This window comes from Bactrocera oleae, chromosome 2, assembly GCF_042242935.1.
Source record: "Bactrocera oleae isolate idBacOlea1 chromosome 2, idBacOlea1, whole genome shotgun sequence".
In the NCBI taxonomy this organism is placed as follows: Eukaryota; Metazoa; Arthropoda; class Insecta; order Diptera; family Tephritidae; genus Bactrocera; species Bactrocera oleae.
In genome coordinates this window covers 6,004,529-6,026,454 of record NC_091536.1, presented here as the reverse complement: position 1 = coordinate 6,026,454, position 21,926 = coordinate 6,004,529, and the positions used below count along the sequence as shown (strand labels likewise).

General features: G+C 34.4%; 5 protein-coding genes across 10 annotated transcripts; 4 read left to right on the top strand and 1 right to left on the bottom strand.

The window, feature by feature from the left end:
• The first annotated feature begins 1,371 nt into the window (after positions 1-1,371).
• On the top strand, positions 1,372-5,053 carry LOC106618232 (trypsin-1). The gene is made up of 4 exons (XM_014235885.3): positions 1,372-1,865; positions 3,457-3,651; positions 3,719-3,920; positions 4,418-5,053. Exons 1-4 carry the CDS (start codon positions 1,784-1,786, stop codon positions 5,013-5,015), a joined length of 1,077 nt encoding a protein of 358 aa, XP_014091360.2. The 5' UTR covers positions 1,372-1,783; the 3' UTR covers positions 5,016-5,053.
• Positions 5,054-6,125: 1,072 nt separating this feature from the next.
• Positions 6,126-9,739, top strand: tgo (Aryl hydrocarbon receptor nuclear translocator homolog tgo). The gene has a single exon (XM_014235904.3). It carries the CDS (start codon positions 6,518-6,520, stop codon positions 8,462-8,464), a length of 1,947 nt encoding a protein of 648 aa, XP_014091379.1. The 5' UTR covers positions 6,126-6,517; the 3' UTR covers positions 8,465-9,739.
• Positions 9,740-9,879: 140 nt separating this feature from the next.
• Positions 9,880-10,336, bottom strand: Sf3b5 (splicing factor 3b subunit 5). Its single transcript, XM_036373421.2, has one exon. The coding sequence runs from the start codon at positions 10,228-10,230 to the stop codon at positions 9,973-9,975; it is 258 nt and encodes an 85-aa protein (XP_036229314.1). The 5' UTR covers positions 10,231-10,336; the 3' UTR covers positions 9,880-9,972.
• A 489-nt stretch (positions 10,337-10,825) lies between these two features.
• Positions 10,826-12,382, top strand: LOC106618244 (abasic site processing protein HMCES). Its single transcript, XM_014235908.3, has 3 exons — positions 10,826-10,990; positions 11,057-11,798; positions 11,851-12,382. Exons 1-3 carry the CDS (start codon positions 10,971-10,973, stop codon positions 12,283-12,285), a joined length of 1,197 nt encoding a protein of 398 aa, XP_014091383.2. The 5' UTR covers positions 10,826-10,970; the 3' UTR covers positions 12,286-12,382.
• Positions 12,383-13,071: 689 nt separating this feature from the next.
• Kcmf1 (Potassium channel modulatory factor 1) lies at positions 13,072-20,553 on the top strand. Of its 6 annotated transcripts, none has more exons than XM_036373393.2 (7): positions 13,072-13,206; positions 15,046-15,666; positions 15,777-16,201; positions 16,334-16,594; positions 16,873-17,148; positions 17,218-17,429; positions 18,254-20,553. In XM_036373393.2, the coding sequence occupies exons 2-7, from the start codon at positions 15,651-15,653 to the stop codon at positions 18,804-18,806; spliced, it is 1,743 nt and encodes a 580-aa protein (XP_036229286.2). In that variant the 5' UTR covers positions 13,072-13,206; positions 15,046-15,650; the 3' UTR covers positions 18,807-20,553. The 6 variants fall into 6 exon arrangements, with proteins under 6 accessions (XP_036229286.2, XP_036229287.2, XP_036229288.2 ...); XM_036373394.2 differs by having other exon boundaries at positions 13,162-13,180; XM_036373395.2 differs by lacking the exon at positions 13,072-13,206 and adding an exon at positions 13,282-13,430.
• Positions 20,554-21,926: the final 1,373 nt, after the last annotated feature.

Here is a 21,926-nt window from a genome sequence, read left to right as displayed (position 1 = left end):
AAACTTTTATTGCTACCGAATTAATCGAATTAATCTCCAAAGTAGTACAAATAAAATGTTGTTAAAGTTTTTTTTGGAATAAATCGTAGCAAAATCGATTAATTACTAAAGCGGATGGGGTTACTGGTGATAAAACTATGTCACTTACGACAACTTCAAGCGAAGACAGTCGAGATGAAAACACGATAAAGCGGCTCAAACGGTGGCGAAGCTAGGATTCAATGTCAAAAAGGCTCTGATATCTGTTTAGTGGCATTGTGTCATCTACCATCTACTCTCCTACCACCAAACTTTTAAATCGGACCTGTACTGCCAACACTTGGACAGTCTAAAGGAATCAATCGGCCAGAATCGGTCAGCTTAGGCCAATAAAAGAGAAATTGTGTTCCATTAGGACAAGGCCAGGCCACACATATCGAAAGTGCCTCGCAAGAAACTCCGGGAGCTATGGTGAGCGGTTATTAGGCATCTACCTTATAGTCCGTACCTGGCGCCATGTGATTACTACCTGTCCCTGTCTTTGGCGAATAATTTTGTGGGTGAAAAATTCGTCTCAAGAAAAGCTTGTGAAAATCGACTGTCCCAGTCTTTTGCTAATACGGACGAGATTTTCTATGAGAGTGGCATTATGAAATTCCTTCAAATTGTCAAACAGTTATCAAACAAAACGGTGCATATTTTACCTTAATCGGATAATACTAACTTTGTGCTAAATAAAACATTTAATTTAATTAAAATATAATGAATTTAGTTTTACTAGACTTTGTATAGGTACTTTTATATAAAAATATAACATTTAACCACTTTTTAATAAATCATTTAATTTGCTTTTTACGTCTCATTAACTCTATACATTTCACTAAAAAAAAACGATTAAATGATTAAATAACTTACTTTTGTTAACGAATAATTATTATAGATTTATTTTCTAAAGATGTGTCACTATGGTTGAGTAAAGAAGCTGCACCAGAGAACTTAAAAGTCGTTTTAAGTTCTCTGGCTGCACCATGTTCATTCCCACTACAAGTTGCCAAAATATAAAGCATAATTTTAGGCGTTAGAGGAAATCAGCAAGTGCTAACGAATAGAAAAGTAGATCAAGTGTAAAATAGTTAAGTTCAGAAGTAAGAACGCCAGATTCTGTGAATAACTAATATTTGTTTATTAATTTTAGTAAATAAAGTATCGTTCGTTTATTTTCTGAACTGGCATATACTGGCTATAATTCCGTCAGTTCCTTTTCAGTGCTGCCAGTCTTTTTGATAACTGTTATAATTTGTTCGATTCGCGTCTCTGTAACGCAGCTTATCTTTTTTTTATTATAACAATTTGATTTAAACTTATTGTTTGTTTGATTCGCCGCACTTCATAATCGCATCACTTCAAAATTATCACACTAACATAGCTGCTGCTTGTATGCTTACTTTTGTGACCGTGTGTAAACATTCAACCGCAATTAACTCACCAATATATGAACATATTCTACACTTATTATCGATACTTAAAAGCATGTGTTTTGCGAATAACTCACATATCGCAAAAATTGTAAAGAGATCGAATATAAATATTGGCAATTCTTATTGTTATTAGACAAGTATGGCATGACATCGGTCAGTCGTAAAAGTGAACACGTTCTGGTATTACGACAGTGTTTCAACAATAAACAAACGTTTTGTTATTTACATACATATATACTTGTACATACCAGACAAATACATATATACTTGTTGTTTTGATTTAAATTGTTATTATATATACTAAATTAAAAATTGAACACCTAAATATGTATATAAATATGTCTAATAAAGTCAATATTTATATTGTTGTGTTTATCTTGCGCTCAATTGTGGGTGGACAAAGTAGCGGTAAGCATTCGCATGTTAATATATATGTATGTGTATACATTTCAGCATATCAAAAACAAAATCAACAAAATCAGAATCGAATTTTTCAATTTAATAAATAATTAAAGTAAGTCAAAAATTGTATGTCAAGAATTGTAACATCACCTCCAACAATTAATAAAAATTAAAACAAGAATATACGTTAACATCGATTGCACCGAAATCAAAGGAAAAAGTTTTAAGTACAAGAACTGGATTTTTCTCGTTCAGTTTTTATGGTAGCTACGAGTATACGCTATAGTTGTCCAATATTGGCGATGCCGACAAATGAGCAGTTTCTTGTTCAAAGTTTCAGATCGATATCTCAAAAACTGAGGCACCAGTTCGTGTATGTACAGACAGACAGACGGACATTGCTAAATCGACTGAGCTCGTCCCGCTGATCATTTATACAATGTATATTTTATAAGATCTCCGATTTTTCCGCCTAGGTGTTATAAACTTAATGGCAAAAAATATCGATCACAAGTCATAACACCTTTTTAATAACTAACAGAAAATAACGGGAATTTTAAAATAGACGTAAGTGCATAATAATGGGAATTATTTTGAAGGCCGCAACATTTATATAGACGAATGAATAAATATATTTTTCACAAAACGAAAATTCCCGTTATTTTTTGAACGCACCTCGTAAATAAATGAAATCACTATTTTTGTGCTGAGTAACCTGCGACACTTTTGGTTGACGTTTTTGTGCTCTCTTAGGTAAGTCTCTCTTCGAAATAAATGTTCCCACCTCCGCTAAAAAATCTTCACACCCGAATTTACGAGAGTTACTATTTCTCATTAAACATACATGCATATATACATACTTTCCAAGAAACTGAAACAATATGGATAGCAATTTCAATTTTTAAAAATTTAAAAAGAAGGAAAAGAAGAGAGGAAGCGGTAGCGAATTATCTTAGAGTCGACTGAAAGCGTTAAATAAATTTTTCAGATGAAAATAGAAGAAGTTTTCTCAAGGCCTGAGTCTCAGTAAGTGAATCCAAAGCGAAAATTAGGAATTTCCGAACGGTTTTTGGAATAATCCGTTAGCTGGCATAATTTACCATAAAGTTTTCACCGCTATACAAATTATTGTACGGGGAACCCAATTTTCAAGTGTACTCGGAGTTATTTTCCGGTTATAAAAAATTCATTTGAACAATTGTGATAGTATTACCGTAATTATTTGAGGTAATACAAAGTAACTGTTAACAATTCAGACAATTCAAGTTGTTAAAGGTATACCAGAAACCGTTCGCAAAGCTTAAAAGCTTTAGGTTAACAGGAGCGTATGCGAAGTAAGCTTAGATATACATAAATGAAATATTGTTCCTTAAATATATGTGCCACTGCCGTAGTCTAAACTCCAATATCTTCGATTGTCTACCGGCAGTCACTTAAAAACCTTCAGGTAGAGCCCGGACATAACATACTTACAAGTATAGCTGACATGAAATAATTCTCAGAACATCTTATAGCTTTCCGGAAAGCAATTTTTTTTAACCAAAAAACATATCTTCAAATGAATAGTTTTTACTTATATGTGTTTGATCTCCTGTAGCCGCCGACTGTAACAACTCCAGAGGTGAATGTAAGGAGTTTCAATATTGCCCTTCTATATACAAACAATCTACGATCGACATAAACTCCATTCTTTTTTGTGATAAATTGAGGGGTATCGTCTGCTGTCCACGAACGGAGTTTGGCTTTGAATCACAAAGTGAGGGCACCGAGACAGATACATACGCTGAAAAGGGTAAACTATTCATGTTATGAATTTCAACTCTCACTACTTAAACGAAAAAATATATTGTATATTGTAGCATGTTCCGAGTACGCAAAATTTGCGCCCAGTTCTTGTTCAGAAGCACTGATCTACGGGGGTGTAAAAGCCAAGCCAAAGGAATTCCCCTCGATTGCACTGCTTGGATCAAAGGATAATAATACCGGACAGACAGATTGGTACTGTGGTGGCACTTTGATAAGCAGAAGATTTGTCGTTACGGCAGCGCATTGTTTCCGAATGTAAGTAAGTGTGTATAACCAACTCTTCAAGTTCAAGCCAATCGTACAAATATGATATTGTGAATAACCAAAACTCATTAAAAAGCTTGAATATCAACATTTATGAAATTATCTTCAGGAGTTCTTGAAAGAACAAGAAACAAGTAAAAAATTATCGAAGTCCAGTCCTGTATGGTATTTTGTAGAAAATCAACCTGGAGATGTTTGTTCGTAGAGGAAGCGCATTCCAGAAACTTCCAAAAAGACTTCTAAAACTTTATACGAATTCACTAATTTTACTTTTGCGGATGAATCGCAATCAAAGGGTGCGAGTTGTCTTGTGAAACCGTTGTAACTATTGCGGCAGTTTAAACTTCGACTTATTCAGACAGATTACACTAACCACCGCTATTTCGTGAACCTGTTGTTAGATGATATATTATAATATAACAATCTCTAATTCGTTCCTCTAAGTAATTCAGTAATTTCTCCAACATTTTCTTGATATTCTCTTACAGTGCCAGTAGCATAAATATCGTACGCTTAGGCGAATTGGATTACAGTACTACGAAAGATGCTACACAAACACAAGATTTCAATGTACACAATGCAGTTTTACACCCAAGCTACAATTTGGATCGTTACAATGATATTGCACTGATCGAACTGGATCGTAATGCAATACTTAATGAGTATGTCATTCCGGCCTGTTTGCCATCAAAAAATGCTGAGTATAAAAGCTTCACAGCTGTTGGTTGGGGTAAAACCGAAAAGGGGATCTCATCACCACATCTGCTCAAGGTGGAATTGGATTTGTTTACCGGTGACCAATGTACTACATCTGTACCAGTAGAAGAAAATCTTGAAATGGGTCTTAAAGAACGCACTCAAATTTGTGCTGGCAGTCGACAGCAAGGCTTTGACACATGTAACGGCGACTCTGGTGGGCCGCTTTATGTACCGCATACAACTTATCCTTGCATGTTGCAAGTTGCCGCCATTACTTCTTTTGGTTATGTGCAATGTGGCACTGCTGGCATCCCTAGTATCAATACAAAAGTAAACTTGTATTTAGACTGGATTGAGAATGTGGTATGGAATGTGAGCCCCTTGTAAAAATAAAATTAGAAACTAGAATTTTGAAAAAGATTAAACAGATCTTTTGGTTTTCTAGCTCTAAGCACTTTTTTATGAAAAATTTAAAATAGAGAAATAGGGAGTGCGTCCAAAATTCCAAAATAATTGATATACCTATGTATATTGTAAATTAATATTCATTAGCATTAACTTTTCGTAAGCCAGGGAATATCTAATCTGATTAGAAACGATATATGTGTATATATACCATAGACAGGGACATCGGTAATCTTCCGTAACATCGACTGCATTCTCCTTAATTTGGATCACTGCGTGGGGAATCTCTTCCTGATGGTTTTTCTCTGTGCGCATACCTGCGTGGGATACGTGGGTGGGTGGAAGTCGGAACAGAAGAATGCAGTAACATTTTTCACGGTTGGATCGAAATTAAGGGTAAAGTTGGGAGATGACTTCTGTCGAGAGTTCTCCACCATCTCCAACCTCTGAGTACCAGACTAGGCCAGACCTGGTAGCAACAGATTCCCATCGTTATTAGATTCGTTAGTCGCAACAATTCGTGATAAGACTCAAAGCTTTTCGACGATCCGAACTTAAGAAATTTGGCAGCACATTCAATAATCTATTTATTGGTTCGAGCTTGAAAATTTAACAGAAGCGACGAGGGGAACCACTGTAAAGAATTCCTACTTTGTTAGTGGCTTCCCCAAATTTTAGTAGTGAGTTAAACAACTCACATTTAAATATTTTAATTACATTTTTAATTTGGTGTTTGTAAAAAAATATACGGAAAGCAAGACACATTAAATTAGATTTTTTTATATTAGTCAGCTCTTAATCAAATCTTGTACTATTGGAACTCGGCATTACTTGGTATTTTGTGGATGTTGTTTGCAAACATTGCCACCCTATTGTGTGTTATGAAATATTTTTTATAATTCTTTAAAACAGTTTTCCGCCAAATAGGAATACGATACAAACTAAGCAAATATATAAGCAACGTCATTGTTACTTACAGTGAATACATATATTATATATTCGAAAAAGTTATTGGGAAAAGAAAACATATATTATAACAAATAGATACGACCTACACAAAACTATAAAAAGCTGGCAACACTTTCGACTGTCTACCGTGTACAGTCAACTTTGCTGTAAACATTGGTACATTTTTCGTGTAGAAATTCTCGGTAAATCACTAAAGTTATAGAAAAATTTTGCTATAAACTATATTAAGTATGTGAGAATTGTTTTAAAACATTTTGTTAATGCAATTTATACCACTCAACAATGCTTGATGCAAACAACTGTGCTTTAAGCTTGAGTAATTAAATTCGGTGAAATTTTTACTACGTAGACAAAGTGCATGCAACTTCATTTTGGTCCGCACCACACCACAAATACAACAACTGTGCTATACGAAAAGAATAACTCAACGAGAACAACGGAAACGTTCAACCCAAATTAGAAAGCAATAATTGAGACAGTATAAAACCGCGGTACATACATTTAATATTCAAGTCATGGACGAATCAAACATGCAGGATAAGGAACGTTTTGCCAGTCGGGAAAATCATTGTGAAATTGAAAGACGTCGAAGAAACAAAATGACGGCTTATATCACTGAGCTTTCCGATATGGTACCCACCTGCAGTGCGCTAGCCCGTAAACCTGACAAACTGACGATACTCCGTATGGCGGTTGCACATATGAAAGCTTTGCGTGGCACAGGAAATACAAGCAGTGATGGCACCTACAAACCTTCTTTTCTTACTGATCAAGAGTTGAAGCATTTAATATTAGAAGCAGCTGATGGATTTCTATTTGTTGTGTCTTGCGATTCTGGTCGTGTTATTTATGTTTCAGATTCAGTTACTCCGGTATTGAACTACACGCAGAGTGATTGGTATGGCACGAGTTTGTATGAACACATTCATCCTGACGATCGCGAGAAGATACGTGAACAATTATCCACACAAGAGTCACAAAATACTGGTCGTATACTCGATCTTAAAACAGGTACAGTGAAAAAGGAGGGTCACCAATCGTCTATGCGGCTTAGCATGGGTGCACGCCGTGGTTTTATATGTCGTATGCGAGTTGGCAATGTAAATCCAGATACAATGGTTGCTGGTCATTTAAATCGATTAAAGCAAAGGAATTCACTCGGTCCTTCTCGCGACGGTACTAACTACGCTGTAGTACACTGTACGGGATACATAAAAAACTGGCCACCAACTGATATGTTTCCTAGTGTACATATGGAACGTCCGGTTGATGACGAAATGCATTCTTCACATTGTTGCCTAGTCGCGATTGGGCGCTTGCAGGTGACATCAACTGCATCCAATGATATGACAAATTCAAACAATCAGTCAGAATTTATAACGCGTCATGCAATGGATGGAAAATATACTTTTGTCGACCAACGTGTTATGAATGTTCTTGGTTATACACCAACAGATTTACTTGGGAAAATTTGCTACGATTTCTGCCACACCGAAGATCAAATGAATGTAAAAGACAGCTTTGACCAAGTACTAAAGCAAAAGGGGAATTTTTCGTTAATGTATCGTGCACGTACTAAAAGCGGTGAATACGTTTGGCTACGAACACATGTTAATGCATTTCTTAATCCCTATACCGAAGAAGTAGAATATATTGTGTGCACAAATAGTTCAGCCAAAACACTACATTCGAATACGGGTCATGATGCTAATACCCCAGATCAATCGACTGCTGAACATGTCTACGTAGCACCCGTTGTGGACTACACTTTGCAAGCTCGTCGAGATGTCACACCATCGGCAGCCGCTGCGGATGGTATGTATGCAACACATGGAATGATCGGGTCGCACATACCCTCACAAAGTGGAATGACCGGGCAGCAAACCAATAATGTACCACGCCCTGGTTCGGCACAAAATGCTGTAGCCTATAATTATGATGCTACACACTCGCCGTTAAGTGGCTATCCACCCAATGCAGGTGGTCCATCACCAAATACAGCACATATGGCAAAAATTCCGAAGGCTAACAGTTCTCCAACTCCTGCGGCGCCCACCTGGACCACTCTTCGTCAACAACAAGCTGTATCCGAGGGTTATCAATACAATCAAACGAGTCCGGCACGTTCACCGAGTGGCCCAACGTACACTCAATTAAGTGCCGGTAATACACGACAAGGCAGTTATCACACCGGAAACAACACGCAAGGTGCTGCTCCGCCACCTGCAAATGCTCCTGGCATGTGGGGCGACTGGCAAAATCCCACTCAACCACAACATCCGCATGGACCTCATGCAGCTCCACACACCGGTCATGTACCCCACGTCGTTCATGGAGCACATGTGCAAGCTGGCCAACCGCAAGGTCAGGAGTTCTCCGACATGCTGCAGATGCTAGACCAAAGCGGCACAACTACATTTGAAGACCTCAACATCAATATGTTCAACACGCAATTTGAATAAGTAGTGCCTAATTTATGCGAGCAAAGGAAAAAAACTTAGTAAAGCATTTGTGTTGGCTTGTAACATACATACATATGTACGTACAAAGCAATATGTCATATGAAAAATATATGAAAGTATTAGCAAAGTAAATTTTAGAACTACTTTAATGTTAAGAGTAACTTTTTTGTGGCAATTTTGTAAAAGCTAATTTAGATTAATGATTTAAATCATATAGAGTGTCGAACCGTAGCACAATATTATTGCCGTTAAAGCACGTTTCAAAATAACACCAGAAATCGTCACGACACTGCATTTTTTACAACCCTATTCATTGACTCGAAATTTGTTGCCATATGTCAGCGCGTAATTAAGGCAGCCACTCGAATACCGCTGTAAACGTCAAATATTATATTTTGGCATTGCAACATCATAGAAAGTAAATAACATCATTAAGAAAAAAGTACATTAACTAGAACGTAAATATTTTCAATTATAAAATAACAAATTGGAAAATAGTGTATAGAAAATGTATGGCATCAGATTTAAATAATATTGTATTTGGGCATAGAAAATTGATTCATCAACAAATTACAAAGGGATGGGGAAAGTTCACCTTAGCAATAACTTATAAACGAATATTTTACTATGTTTTAAACCTACATAAGCTTATGAACGAGTATGCACGTATATAGGAGTGTGTAGTTTGTGTCTGCATCAATGTCATTACTTACTGTTATTATATTCTTTACCATAATCTTTATTGGAGGTACTAATACATATGTATGTATATGATATTACGTACTCATACATATATAAGTTTTGCATGAGTATTAAGGCCAAACAATAACACTCGAAAATTTAAAAAGTGCTGAAACAGCAACATTTGATACAATTGTACGAAAATGACCATCAGTTGTTTATACTTGAAACTTATGATCTGTTTAAAATTTGTATTTAGATATGTACATCTATACATGAACAAATATATATATAAATGTGCATATATTAATTTTTTATATTATCTAGAAAGAAACAACATGTATTGTAGTGGCACGCAAGCAAAAGAACAATTTCAAAACCATAAAATTGTGCGTAAAATAAAAGGAAATAGTGTTAATATACATTGTATTTGTATACCATCGCAGCAGGTTACATTTTCGGAAACTAAATGCTTCTATAACATTCAAATATACACGGGTATAAAATAAATGTAAAATATCGCATTTTATTGTGTGACAATGTACTTTTATTTTAAATAAAGTTGTATCGCTTTGATAAATCTCACTAATATAAGTTTGCATAATTTCTTTAAATATTAGATGGATTCAACTAAACAAATTTTTCGGTAAACTTAAATTTACTGCATATTACTGCTCAAATAACGAGATCTATTTTTTATTATTAGAAATTTGCAAATTAAATAAACCAAAGAATTTTTGGATCTATAAATCAATATTTACTTTATTTTAGAAAATTTAACTTCCTAGTTCAATACACATTACAATACCACTATTGGCTACTAATTTCTAATCGTCGGCCTTTTCTGGTGGCGGTCCACACGGCTGCAACATGCGTTCCATCAAATTAAATCGGATGCGGGCTTTAGACTCATTTTCAGCAATTGCAAAATAATTCAACATATCGTAGTGGCCCATATAACTAGCAAGGGAATCGCGATGTTGATTAGTTAGCCATTCAAATTTTGTTGTATCTGCATGTCCGGTACCGATATACTTGCTCTGCAAATGCTCTAGTTGACTGTGTATATTATATCTTTCTCCCATTATAGAAAATGTATATTTTATTAAAACTAGGTAGTTAAATTAAAAACAAAATCAATTTATTATGAATAACGCCGACCAATTGTTCCGTATATTCTAGGGATGTGCACTACAATAACGATAAAATATTTTATAAGTGTATGTCGAAAATCTTAGCAGCAACATTTATATTACATTAAATTTGATTGATAAAAGTCATCAGAATAATAATACTGATGATATTAATACCGACAATTGTGATAGCTTTTGTTGGCAATAAATTGTAATTTTACTGGTAGGACGGTAGTTCATTTCTACAAAAAAGAATATATTTCAAAATAACAGTAGATTTTTAATGGAAATTTTAATTTTATTTTAATTTAACATTCTACCTTTTCTATTTCCATTTTTACTTTCGTAACTAAAGCTACGATTTCCATCCTTTTTATTTCCCCTTTTTAAGCACTTTAGTTGTTGGTTCCAATAAAATTAGTCTTGCGGGACATGTTGGAAATCTTTGTCTTGTATACGAACAATTCGAATATGCAAGTGGCATCTCTTCACAGCTGTTCATATAAAATCGATTAACATAATAAAATATATCGATAATATGCGGCGTTTTGCAAAATCCAATCGTATTCATTCGAAGGAAAATATTGTATATGTACAAATTTGCAATTATTGGTAAAGAAAATTAATGTTTAATGTTAAAATATACATAACTTCATACGTTACTATTTTGTACAAGCTGAAAATAATTCGATATGTGTGGAAGAACTTGCTTGTAAATGTTTGCAATCAATACAAATATATATAGCATATTAAACTATTTTATTTTAAATTTTTCAAGAACATTGGAACCGAAGGATTTGTTGTGCGCTTGTAGATATAAGACAACAAAATTAGTTAATACTACAAACGAGAAAAAGACCGAGAGAAATGTTGCACCAAAAATTGATGAAAAAAAGAACTGTGATTCCACTCTTGATAGTATATTACTTATTCCAGAGTGGCGTTCTGAGTTTAACTGCGGTCGTACCTATCAACCCTCATATAACATAACTCCCACTGATATTACACCTGTTATTGTATCTACCGATCATTTCTGTGACGGTGGTAATAATGAAGAATTTAGTGCACAATCTCAAGTTATTGTGCCAATGATGTGGGGTATGATACCATTTTGGCATACAGGTGACTATCGCCGACATGGTTTATCAACCAATAATTGCCGGTTAGAGCATATGCTGGAATCAAAATTATATCGTGGTCCATTTCGAAGAGGTCAGCGCTGCGTGGTTCTATGCGAAGGCTTTTATGAATGGCAGACGACAAAATCGGCTAAACCCTCAGAACGGGCAGCACATCTATTATATATGCCGCAAGCGGAAGGTATAAAAATGTATGACAAATCCACATGGACTGCTGGTAATGTCAATCTATTGAAAATGGCTGGTCTTTTCGATGTATGGGAAGATGAAAATGGTGACAAAATATATAGTTATAGTATAATAACATTTGAGTCTTCAAAAATAATGTCTTGGCTACATCATCGCATGCCTGCCATTCTTGAAACGGAGCAACAAGTGAATGTAAAGAATTTGCTTGAACATGTGTACACTTCTAATCTTTTTTCAATTTCAGGATTGGATTGACTTTAAGCGAGTAACAGACGATGAAGCCTTAGCTACATTGCGTCCTGCCACTAAATTGCAATGGTATTGTGTATCTAATCACGTCAACAATTCGCGTAATAAATCAGAGCAATGCAATAAGCCTATAGAGTTGATACAGAAAAATGGTTCTTCAAAAGGTTGCAATAAATCCTTATTAAATTGGTTGAATGTGCGAAAACGTCGAGAAGAACAAGCAAAGCAGTTAAGTGAGGATGAGAGTACCAATGATTTTGGAGGTGGGAGCGGTGAAGGAAGTACGGCGAGTGAAAGCGATGCTGAGAATCCGCCAAAGCGCCCGCGTTTTCGCGATTATAAAAAAGCTGTTAGGGAAGCAGCATTGCTCAACAGTGCACCATCGACAGATAGTGCAAGTGAAAAGCAGCAAACTTGCGACGAAAGCTAATTTAATGATGTAATAATTATCTTTTGCTTAGTTATTAAATAGTTATAAGCTATCTTTGAATTCCTAAATAAACAATATAATTTTTTTAACACCTAAATCAATGTAAATTGATCATTAAAAGTAATAATATATTCAAAATCCGCTAATTTCATCTAAAGATGTGTTTGTTAACATATTATATATATAAAAAAAGAAAAGGTTTTTCGTTAATTATGTGATCGATTTTTTTTTTATAAAACGGATTAGATAAATGAGTTCTCACAATCAATGTCAATAGGGCATGTGAAATATGTTTTTTTGGCAGGCGGTGAGTGAATATTTTACAATGTTTGAGCTCTTTTAATGCTTACTGGCTTTATCTTAAGAAATTATTTCAGTTTGAAAGTTTTTACCTGTAACTTCAGCATAGAAACTAAAAATTAAATGGGCACAATTTAGATTTAATTTTATATACTTTTTAAACTAGGTTCTATATCGATTTTTCTCGATAACATAAATAAATATTCATCGTTACGATTAGTTTCAATTGAAATATGCACAATTTTTCTAATAGCAATTCATTGACTTTAATAAAAAAACTTAAATATATTGATTAAATAATTAAAGATTTATCATTTTATTTACACTGATCAATTAAACTTTATTAAGTTTTGTCCTAAAACAAAAAAAAAACATAATTTGATTCAATATGGTAGAGCTAAAATATACTTTGAGATTCAACTCTGTAAAATGGTAGAAGTAAAAGACCGAAAACTAAAGAGAAAAAACATAAAAGTCTGAAAAATTATCTCCTGTCGCGAAATAAATTGTTTTTCCTTCTATTCTAAATTTTTGTTAAAGTGAATTTTATTTATTTTATTCGATAGATCGAGTGTAATAGAAATTAATACATAAAGTATATAAAAATAATTGCAAAATAAAGTAATTGAAAATCAAAACTTTCGCCTTCTTAAATTATATGCGGGAAGAGTGAAGAATGGGAATTTTTCCAATTGTCATCGTTTGCATTGCTATTGAATGTTTGATTGAAAGCTAGCGATAGTGTATTGATGTTGCATTCAATCGCAAATTAGATATACATAAATATATCATTTCTTCGATGCATTCATTTTATTTCTGAGGATTGTGAAAGATATAAATTTATGGTGAATTAGTATATTGCAACTATGACTGAGGATGAGCAACTTAATACTGTGAATCCAATTATTGAAACGCAGTAAAATGAAAAGCAAAACATTATTGTGTCTAGATATTGTAATGTGATTCAGTGACAATGTAAAATCAACATTTTAAAAAGTTAATTGCGTAGAAGGTTTTCCTCTTGCACTTATGATTGTTAATTTGACAAGAAAATTATTATTTTATGATACGCCTTTCTTCGAAACAATCATTATATGGCCTCGCTGCACTTGCATTTCCACCCACCACGAGGTAGAGCTTGAGCAATTCCAAAGAAAAACAATATTTATTAATAAAAATTAAAAAAAAGAATGGGCCACTGTTTAAGTGTTATAAGTGGATTTCCTAAATTTTGCAAAAGTTTAAACTCCACCCTGTGGTAATTGGCGCATTAAGTACTTTTTTATAATAATATAATTTTATGTTTAGCTTGCATTTAAGAACGTTTAAAATTTTTTTAATCGTAGAGCTACAGTTTCCGATATTTTTCGAAAATTGTAACCACATTCTTATAAAAAAAAACAATGAAAATAACCTTAACTATTTGTTGAAGTATGAAAGAATACAAAAATGTTTTAAATGAACAAATACAAACGAAAATGTATACTTAAGGTAACAAGATAAAATGACATAAACGTGTGATAAAAACTCTAAAATTATATATGTCTAATTTAAAAATAAAATGATACTGCTACTGTCATAAGCTTTAATTTTTGGAAAATAAATAATTTATTCAGCTTTTGGAAGCTGGCAACATTGCGTTGGCCGATGAAGAACACACGATGTTTAACGATTTAACGAAACGAGTGAACGGGCAACGGGCTGAATATTTTCCTTTTTTCTTGCTTTCCTTGGTGAGGAGTTAAAAATAAAATTTTCGCAATGGAATATATTGCAGAAGTGAAAACAAGAATATCATAATTAAAAGAAAATTCTTTTTGAAAACAAAGAACTTTGCGATTCTTTTGTTAGATTTGAGTTTTCCACAAACACAAAACGGAATACATAAAAAAATAAAGGAATTTAAGTGAAGGTAAAGCAAGCGTAATGAATCGTTTTTGGTACAAATTTTAATCGTTTCTGTTCGAGTGTAATACAAAAGAAAAGAAATAAAATAAGAATAGAACTGTGCAAATTTGCAATATATCTAAGGGAATTTCGTTGGTCTAATTGGAATGCAATAAGAGGAAAGGTATCTACAGGGAAAGAAAAAAAAACAAGATAAAGTGGATTGAGTGGTTCATTTGTTTAGGGAAAAATAGTGATTCGATTGCTATATCCAAAGAAAAGAATAGCTAATGAAATCAGAATCAGGAAATGCGTGGTGCAAAACGATTTATCTGTATTAAAGAAATTATACAACTCTTATACAAAATGGCAATTTGCATTACAAAGTAAAATTTAAATTCATTCTTTGCAAAATAATATAATTCTTCCGGTACCCTCAAACAATTACCTTAGATATGTTATATAATTCGTTGCTGTATCTCATCGCGATGTCTAATGATGCATTCCTTCCCCAATTTTCTATTCATTACCAAAACTTGAACTAATATATTATATGTGTTTCTCTATACCCAGTTGCTGCATTATTACAACAAACGACAATTACAATAAAAAAAATTAAGATACTACTACTATTTCTTCAATAAACTAATTGAATTATTGGCCACGGCCTACCATTCGGCTGCAGCAACGTCCTGCTGAAAAGCATAAATATTCAAACAGCGAAAGTATAAAATAAGTGATTCTTTATTGATGAAATTGTGAAGGGATCTTCCTAACAACGTTACAATTCATTGTTCAACGCTAACCTCTATTACAAACATATAGTACTTGGTGGCCTATAGATTTACTAAAAAAAAAGTTATAAGTGCAAACGCTGTGACGTTCAAGAAATATATTCTATATTGGGATATTCTGCTGATATAAAAAAAAAAATTAAATACGACAATTCGCATTTACGAAGAACGTTAAAGTGTGTGAAAACAAAACGTATTTGATGCACATATTAGACTACTATTCCTATTCTACTTTGTATCGGCGGTAGCTACAATCAGAAGAACGGGTAAACACACAAACGGATTATAGCGAATAGAAACGTGTTAAAAACACGCAGTGACAGCATCGTAAAGCGTCTAAACAACGGGGCAGCGTAGACTTTGGTATAATTCGACTTGTGAATAATGAGTCGCCATGAAGGTAAACATTTTATTTGTAAATTTTGAGAAATGTGTCATAGATTTAAGAACTGCGAAAATGCATTTTAGTAACAAAACCGTAAACACTAAATCACTTTAATTTGTATTTAGGAGTCAGTTGTGATTCTTGTCTCAAAAGCAACTTTAATGGTCGCCGCTACAAATGCTTGATATGCTATGATTATGATTTATGTGCTGATTGCTATGAGGATGGCGTTACATCTACGCGTCATTTGGTCGATCATCCCATGCAATGTATTCTAACGCGTTCCGATATTGAATTGTTTTTCGGTGGCGAAATGCTCAACTCAGAGCAACCACAAAGCTTCACATGCCCCTATTGCAAAAAAATGGGTTTTAGCGATGCTACGTTACTGGAACATGTTTCGGCCGAGCATACGGAGACCAGCCTCGAAGTGGTGTGTCCAGTATGTGCCGGACTACCGGGAGGCGAACCGAATCTAGTCACAGACGACTTTGCCGGTCATCTAACATTGGAGCATCGAACGGGACCACGGGAATTAATTTCATTTCTGATATCCTTTTTGAATAATCACGATTTTAAACATAAGATTCCATATAAGCTATTTAATTTTTTTTTTGTACATTTTTTTTGTTATTTTTTATATATCGAATGGTATTCCTTAATATGTATCTTTGAAATATACGATGAGCCATCAGCAATTCGACATGGTGGTGGCGTACGTCGCATTCCTGGTCGTACTCTTGGAGGTCCTCGTGCACGTCGTTCTAATATGCACTTTAGTTCATCGAGCGGATTATCTGCCCTTTCCCCGTCTGGAAGAGAATCAGTAGATCCTATTGCGGAATTACTTTCACAGTTATCGGGCGTGAGAAGAGGTGGACCACAGACGTCTCAACTGCAACAATTGCAAATGCAAATACAATTAGAACGACAACAAGTGACGGTATGTAATTTTGAGTTTCTTATGTTTATACATATGTATTTTAGAAGTGTATTTATATGGACCTGGCTACTTATGTATATTCATGCTGCAGTAGAAAATTGCGCAGTTGTACAATTTTCACAGGGGTCAACGCCGTGCACATCCATACGGAAGAATGACGAAATTATTTGTTTATGTTTTTAATTTCATTGAAATGTTTTTATTTTCTTTTTTTTTTTTTGTTTGCGCCATATTTATATGTACTAATTAATGTCATTTCTTTGTTTGTTTGTTTTTAGGCAACTCGCCAACAGTTGGAACGGTTGCCCCGACGGGCTCATCCGATGGTCTCTTCATCGAATTCGAATGCAACCATGCCAGAGGTGATAAGCAGCGGTCCGATATTAAGCGGCAGTGGTTCAGGGGGCAGTGGCGCAAGCGGTTCTGGTAGTCTCAATGGTGGTGGCGGTAGTTCATGTCGCACCAACGAATGGACTGTTAATCCATCACTAGCAGCTCAGCAACAATCGCAGTCAGGTCTGACAGGCAACGCCGGAATCAACAACAGAGAAGTAGTATTTATATTAACATTACCTCCGACAACCGAATATGTATTTCTAATTTGTACTGATCTTTCCGAATAGAGTGGCGGCGGAAGTGGTAGTGTAAATGGGGGTAGCGGCAGTAATGCTAGCAATATACTCGGCATGTCAATTGCTGGCGGTGCAGTGGGTGCGGGTGTTAATGGCGCAAGTAATGGGGCTGACGTTCAATCACAGTTTCTGCTAACAAAATTCATGCAGCCAACATTGAGTGATACAGAATGGGCTGAAATGGAGAGAGAACGATCTAATCGGTATGTATGTGGAATAGTGTGCGTTTTTGTGATATTCAAGTGTGTTTAAAATATTGGCAGCTCATTATCATTCTACTCGTATAGATACAAACTTCGAATAATTTTTAAACGTAAATTTTATTATGCGTTAGCACATTAAACCATTCTAGTTTAAGATAACACAATCCAGCAGTTTTGTTGTCTGAAATTTCAAATCAGAATTTTCAGAAAAATAAATGTTTAATTTTAAAAAAAATTAATAAGCAACTAATTGAAAAACGTCAAAATTTTCTTCTATTTGCTATGATTTTTTAATTATTTAAAGAGATTTCATATCAAAAGTATTTTGTTTTTTTCTTGGAACGTATCCTCAGCTACCAATGCAAGCAATATTAAGAGAGGATTAGAAAAATTAGAAAGAACTTAATTTGTAAATATAAAACGGATTATTATTTATTAAAAAAATCAGGAACTGACAACTGCTGGAAAGAAGCCGATTATTAATGATGTTTTATTTATATTTTTAGTATTTTTAACATTATTATTTTTTTATAAAAATTTTTTTTATATATTTTTTTATATATTTTTTTTTTTACATATTTTTTATATTTTTGTATTATTATTTTTAAATTAATTAATTTTATTTTTTAATGTTTTTTTTTATATAACTATCAACCTGTGATGTCGACAAAAACACATTGTAGAAATATGCATAAGCATTTTTTTCCAATTAGAGTCGTCTATACGCAGGAAATATCGATATTCGACAGTGAAAGTACAATTCCCGAGTTATTCGCGTTTTAGAATAAGAAACTAATGATATATCTTTTTTTTCTTCAATATAGATCACAATTTGTACAAGCGCTTGTATTGTCGACTCTTTCCTATGATTCACTCGACACCATTGCAATTGGTGGTGGCGAAACAGAGCGCGATAATCGTGGCGAATCGCAGGAAACCAATAGTGATAATGTAAATAATGAGAAAGTCTCAGCTGCGAACACAAAAATTGATGCTAATGCGAGGGAATCGTTGATGAACAACAACACCGATGCCTCTGCACAAACCACAAATACCAGTGGCAGTAGCAGCGTCAGCGCCGGAACTATGCCTGGTAGCGGTCGCCAGCAGGTACATCAGCAGCAACAGACCTCTCCGGAGGATATTGCCGACGAGTACAAACAACTGCAGCAGCAACAACAACAAGCACAGCAGCAAACCTACGCATCAAAAAAGAAATCAACGAGTAACAGCGGTGTGGGTGGCGGCGCTGGTGGTACTGGTGGTAAACAAACAGCTGACAGAGGCATTGAAAGACGAGGCCGTCCACCACCTCCACCAGTTGGTGGTGGCGCAGCAGCTGCTGGATCACAGCCCCAACAACAACATTCTAGGTAGTGCTATCGTCCTCATCAGCCATGACATGAACATAAACAGCAAATACTAATAAAACTGCAACATAAACACAAACAAAAGAAACATCAATTAGGAAAACCGCAGCAAAAGTACATCAACAATCACAACAACAACAACAGCAATCCCACATTTAGCACATGAACACTGGAGACGAACAGTGCCGTCGACAAATGCAAAAACACAACGCTATAAACACAAGTGGAGGCAGTTAAAACCAAAATAAAAGTGCTTTGAGAGCGTATGCAACGTGGCTAAAGGCTAATGGATGATATGATGGACACATTATGAAGCAGCAGACGCAACAAGCAGAGCAAAACATTATAAATATGGTTTATTTAATATATTATAATTATTCAAATTTATATAATTATAAAAAGCAAAAACAAAAACAAAGAGAAGGCAACCCAACCAACCAACACACCTATTGTAATGAAATGAACTAATTATAATTTTAAAGAAATTGAACATTTAAAATTAAAGGAAACACTATTAAAATATAAATAACCAAATTATATGTAGCATGGCCAATTTGAATATACACTACACGTTTCAATGAATGTATGGAGACAAAGTATGTTTATGTAAAATGAACGCGCGCAATTATGTAGGTCAAACGAGGTGTGAGGTTTAAGGTGTAGAAAGAGTAGAGTTCAAATTGGTTATTGTGGTTCAATTGTATGCAAAATGCTTCGATTTTGATATAATACATTTTAGTGTGAAATTTCGGAAGGTTTATAGCGAGTAGACAGGTTCTCAATTATTCTATATTTATGCAACCTGCGTTCATGTACATACGTTCTATTGCAATATCAATATAATTATATATATTTATTTCAATAGCAGTTAAATATTTGTTTTTTCGCACAGCTTATTTAAGTAGACGGTTTGTCATGCGCAAAAAAAGTTCGAACTTAAATACGTGAATTATGCCTTCTTTCATTCACCTTTGTTCTTACGACTTTTCATGTGATTTCTCAATTATAAATTATTAGCTAGTAGGGTTAATTTTGTTTGTAGATCCATATAAGTGTAATTGAAATATTTTTTATTGGCAGAAATATATGGCATGGTTTTAAAAATCGTGCAAATATCTACTTATATTGAATTTGGCGCGTTCGTATATATACATCATCGACCGATATTTCATGTTATTCTGTTTTTGGAGCTGTTAATTGGTAATAAATTTTGGTAATTTGTCCAAAGTTGCCTGTAGGGATCCACACACAAGCTTAATGTTATTAAAGCATAAGATATAAAATCTATTTCTGCTTAAAGTCGTTTTCGGTTATATGCTTTTGTTAATAACGTCTGAAATGACTATACGCATTACTGTATAAGAAACGGCAGGCGTAAATAGGGATGCTAAAATGTGGAAAAGTTAACAATTATTGTTTTTGCTTTTTTTTTTTATTCGGCGAAATTAAAATTCATTTATGTATGTATGTATACGTAACGAATGCGTAAAATCAACGGGTTTATATAAATTGTATTATTTCAAAGAGCAAAAGATAAAATATTCAATGTCTATAGAAAGTAGATATTATAAGCAAAATATTGAATTGCGGGGAGTGGTTAACGCAACTAATACACATCTAATGTTTAAATGAGTCCCTACGAAACTGGTAATGAGTTCTCGAATTTGTGAATGAAACGTCGTTTCAAATGCTGAAAATGATGATATGATTGTATTGTAAGAAGATTTAATAAATTTAAAAGTATTACAAGGTTATTTTATTTTGTTATGCCTAAAGCGAATAGATTGTCTCATACATACATTTATATACATTCATAAGTATGTATGCATACTTAAATCAGTTATTAGACAACCAAGAAAATGAAAAAGCTCAAATTTTATAATTAAAACTATTCTTCACTTAAAAAGTGCTTCGAACGCTAAAACACATTTCTTTGTTAATCCTTTGTTTTACCCTGAATAGGGTATATTATGTTTGCCTCGAAGTTTGCAACACACAGAAGGAAACGTGGGAGACCCTATACATATAAATGATCAGCGTGACGAGCTGAGTCGATTTAGACATGTTCGTCAGTCTATATACACGCGAACTAGTCGTATCAGAATAGATCTATCGATCTAAAACTTTGCACACATCCTTTTCTACCAAAGAAGCTACTCATTTGGCCAAACTGCCGGTATTGGATCACTATAGTCAAACAAACTGAACGATCAATTTTTATTTGACGAAACACGAAATTTGGCGCCGATTATTGCCCAAGACAGCGATGCAATTTTCGAAGAAATGTTTCAGATCGGACAACTATGGCAAATAGCGTCCATACAAACTGATCTATCAAAATCAAGATAAAGATCTTTTTATACACTTTTATGCTATAATAAATGCACCTGTGAAGGGTTGTTGTTGTTGTAACGAGTATCCATCTACCTGAAGATCGGTTTTGTATGTCAAAATCTTTTCTGGATAAGTAGGTGTTTAACCTGCTACAATACCCAGAACAAAGTAGCGCTAGCGTTCATGTTGGTTTACGAAACTCAGTTCTTATTCTATTCTGGGTGGTATTTGGACTCCAAGTACGCCATTCACTTGAACGTGGTCAATGAAGGTGTTAATAGCTCCACTGTGATTGGCGTCTAGTACCCGTCGGAAATTGGTCGCGTTCGAAATTTGGTTTGTATGTTGATTAAGTTCAAGTGAAGGGTCTTATAGCTGCGGTGCAGCTGAAGTTAACGGTTTTTATACTCTCGCAACCTGTTGCTACAGAGTATAATAGTTTTGTTCACCTAACGGTTGTTTGTATCACCTAAAACTAATCGAGTTAGATATAGGGTTATATATATATAAATGATCAGGATGAAGAGATGAGTTGAAATCCGGGTGACTGTCTGTCCGTCCGTCTGTCCCTCCGTCCGTCCGTGCAAGCTCTAACTTGAGTAAAAATTGAGATATCTTTATGAAACTTGGTAGACATGTTTCTTGGTACCGTGCGACGGTTGGTATTGCAGATGGGCGTAATAGGACCACTGCCACGCCCACAAAATGCCATTAATCAAAAACAAATAACTTGCCATAACTAAGCTCGGCAATAAGATACAAGACTGTTATTTGGTACACAGGATCACATTAG

Excerpts from the sequence above, each read along its gene's own strand:
- tgo (XM_014235904.3), top strand. The coding sequence starts at position 6,518 with ATGGACGAATCAAACATGCAGGATAAGGAACGTTTTGCCAGTCGGGAA.
- Sf3b5 (XM_036373421.2), bottom strand. The coding sequence starts at position 10,230 with ATGGGAGAAAGATATAATATACACAGTCAACTAGAGCATTTGCAGAGC.
- LOC106618244 (XM_014235908.3), top strand. The coding sequence starts at position 10,971 with ATGTGTGGAAGAACTTGCTT. Across the intron at positions 10,991-11,056 it reads ATGTGTGGAAGAACTTGCTT|AACATTGGAACCGAAGGATT; the intron begins GTAAATGTTTGC and ends AAATTTTTCAAG. Across the intron at positions 11,799-11,850 it reads AAACGGAGCAACAAGTGAAT|GATTGGATTGACTTTAAGCG; the intron begins GTAAAGAATTTG and ends TTTCAATTTCAG.
- Kcmf1 (XM_036373393.2), top strand. Across the intron at positions 16,595-16,872 it reads TAGAACGACAACAAGTGACG|GCAACTCGCCAACAGTTGGA; the intron begins GTATGTAATTTT and ends GTTTGTTTTTAG. Across the intron at positions 17,149-17,217 it reads GAATCAACAACAGAGAAGTA|AGTGGCGGCGGAAGTGGTAG; the intron begins GTATTTATATTA and ends CTTTCCGAATAG.
- LOC106618232 (XM_014235885.3), top strand. The coding sequence starts at position 1,784 with ATGTATATAAATATGTCTAATAAAGTCAATATTTATATTGTTGTGTTT. Across the intron at positions 1,866-3,456 it reads TGTGGGTGGACAAAGTAGCG|CCGCCGACTGTAACAACTCC; the intron begins GTAAGCATTCGC and ends GATCTCCTGTAG. Across the intron at positions 3,652-3,718 it reads AGATACATACGCTGAAAAGG|CATGTTCCGAGTACGCAAAA; the intron begins GTAAACTATTCA and ends TGTATATTGTAG.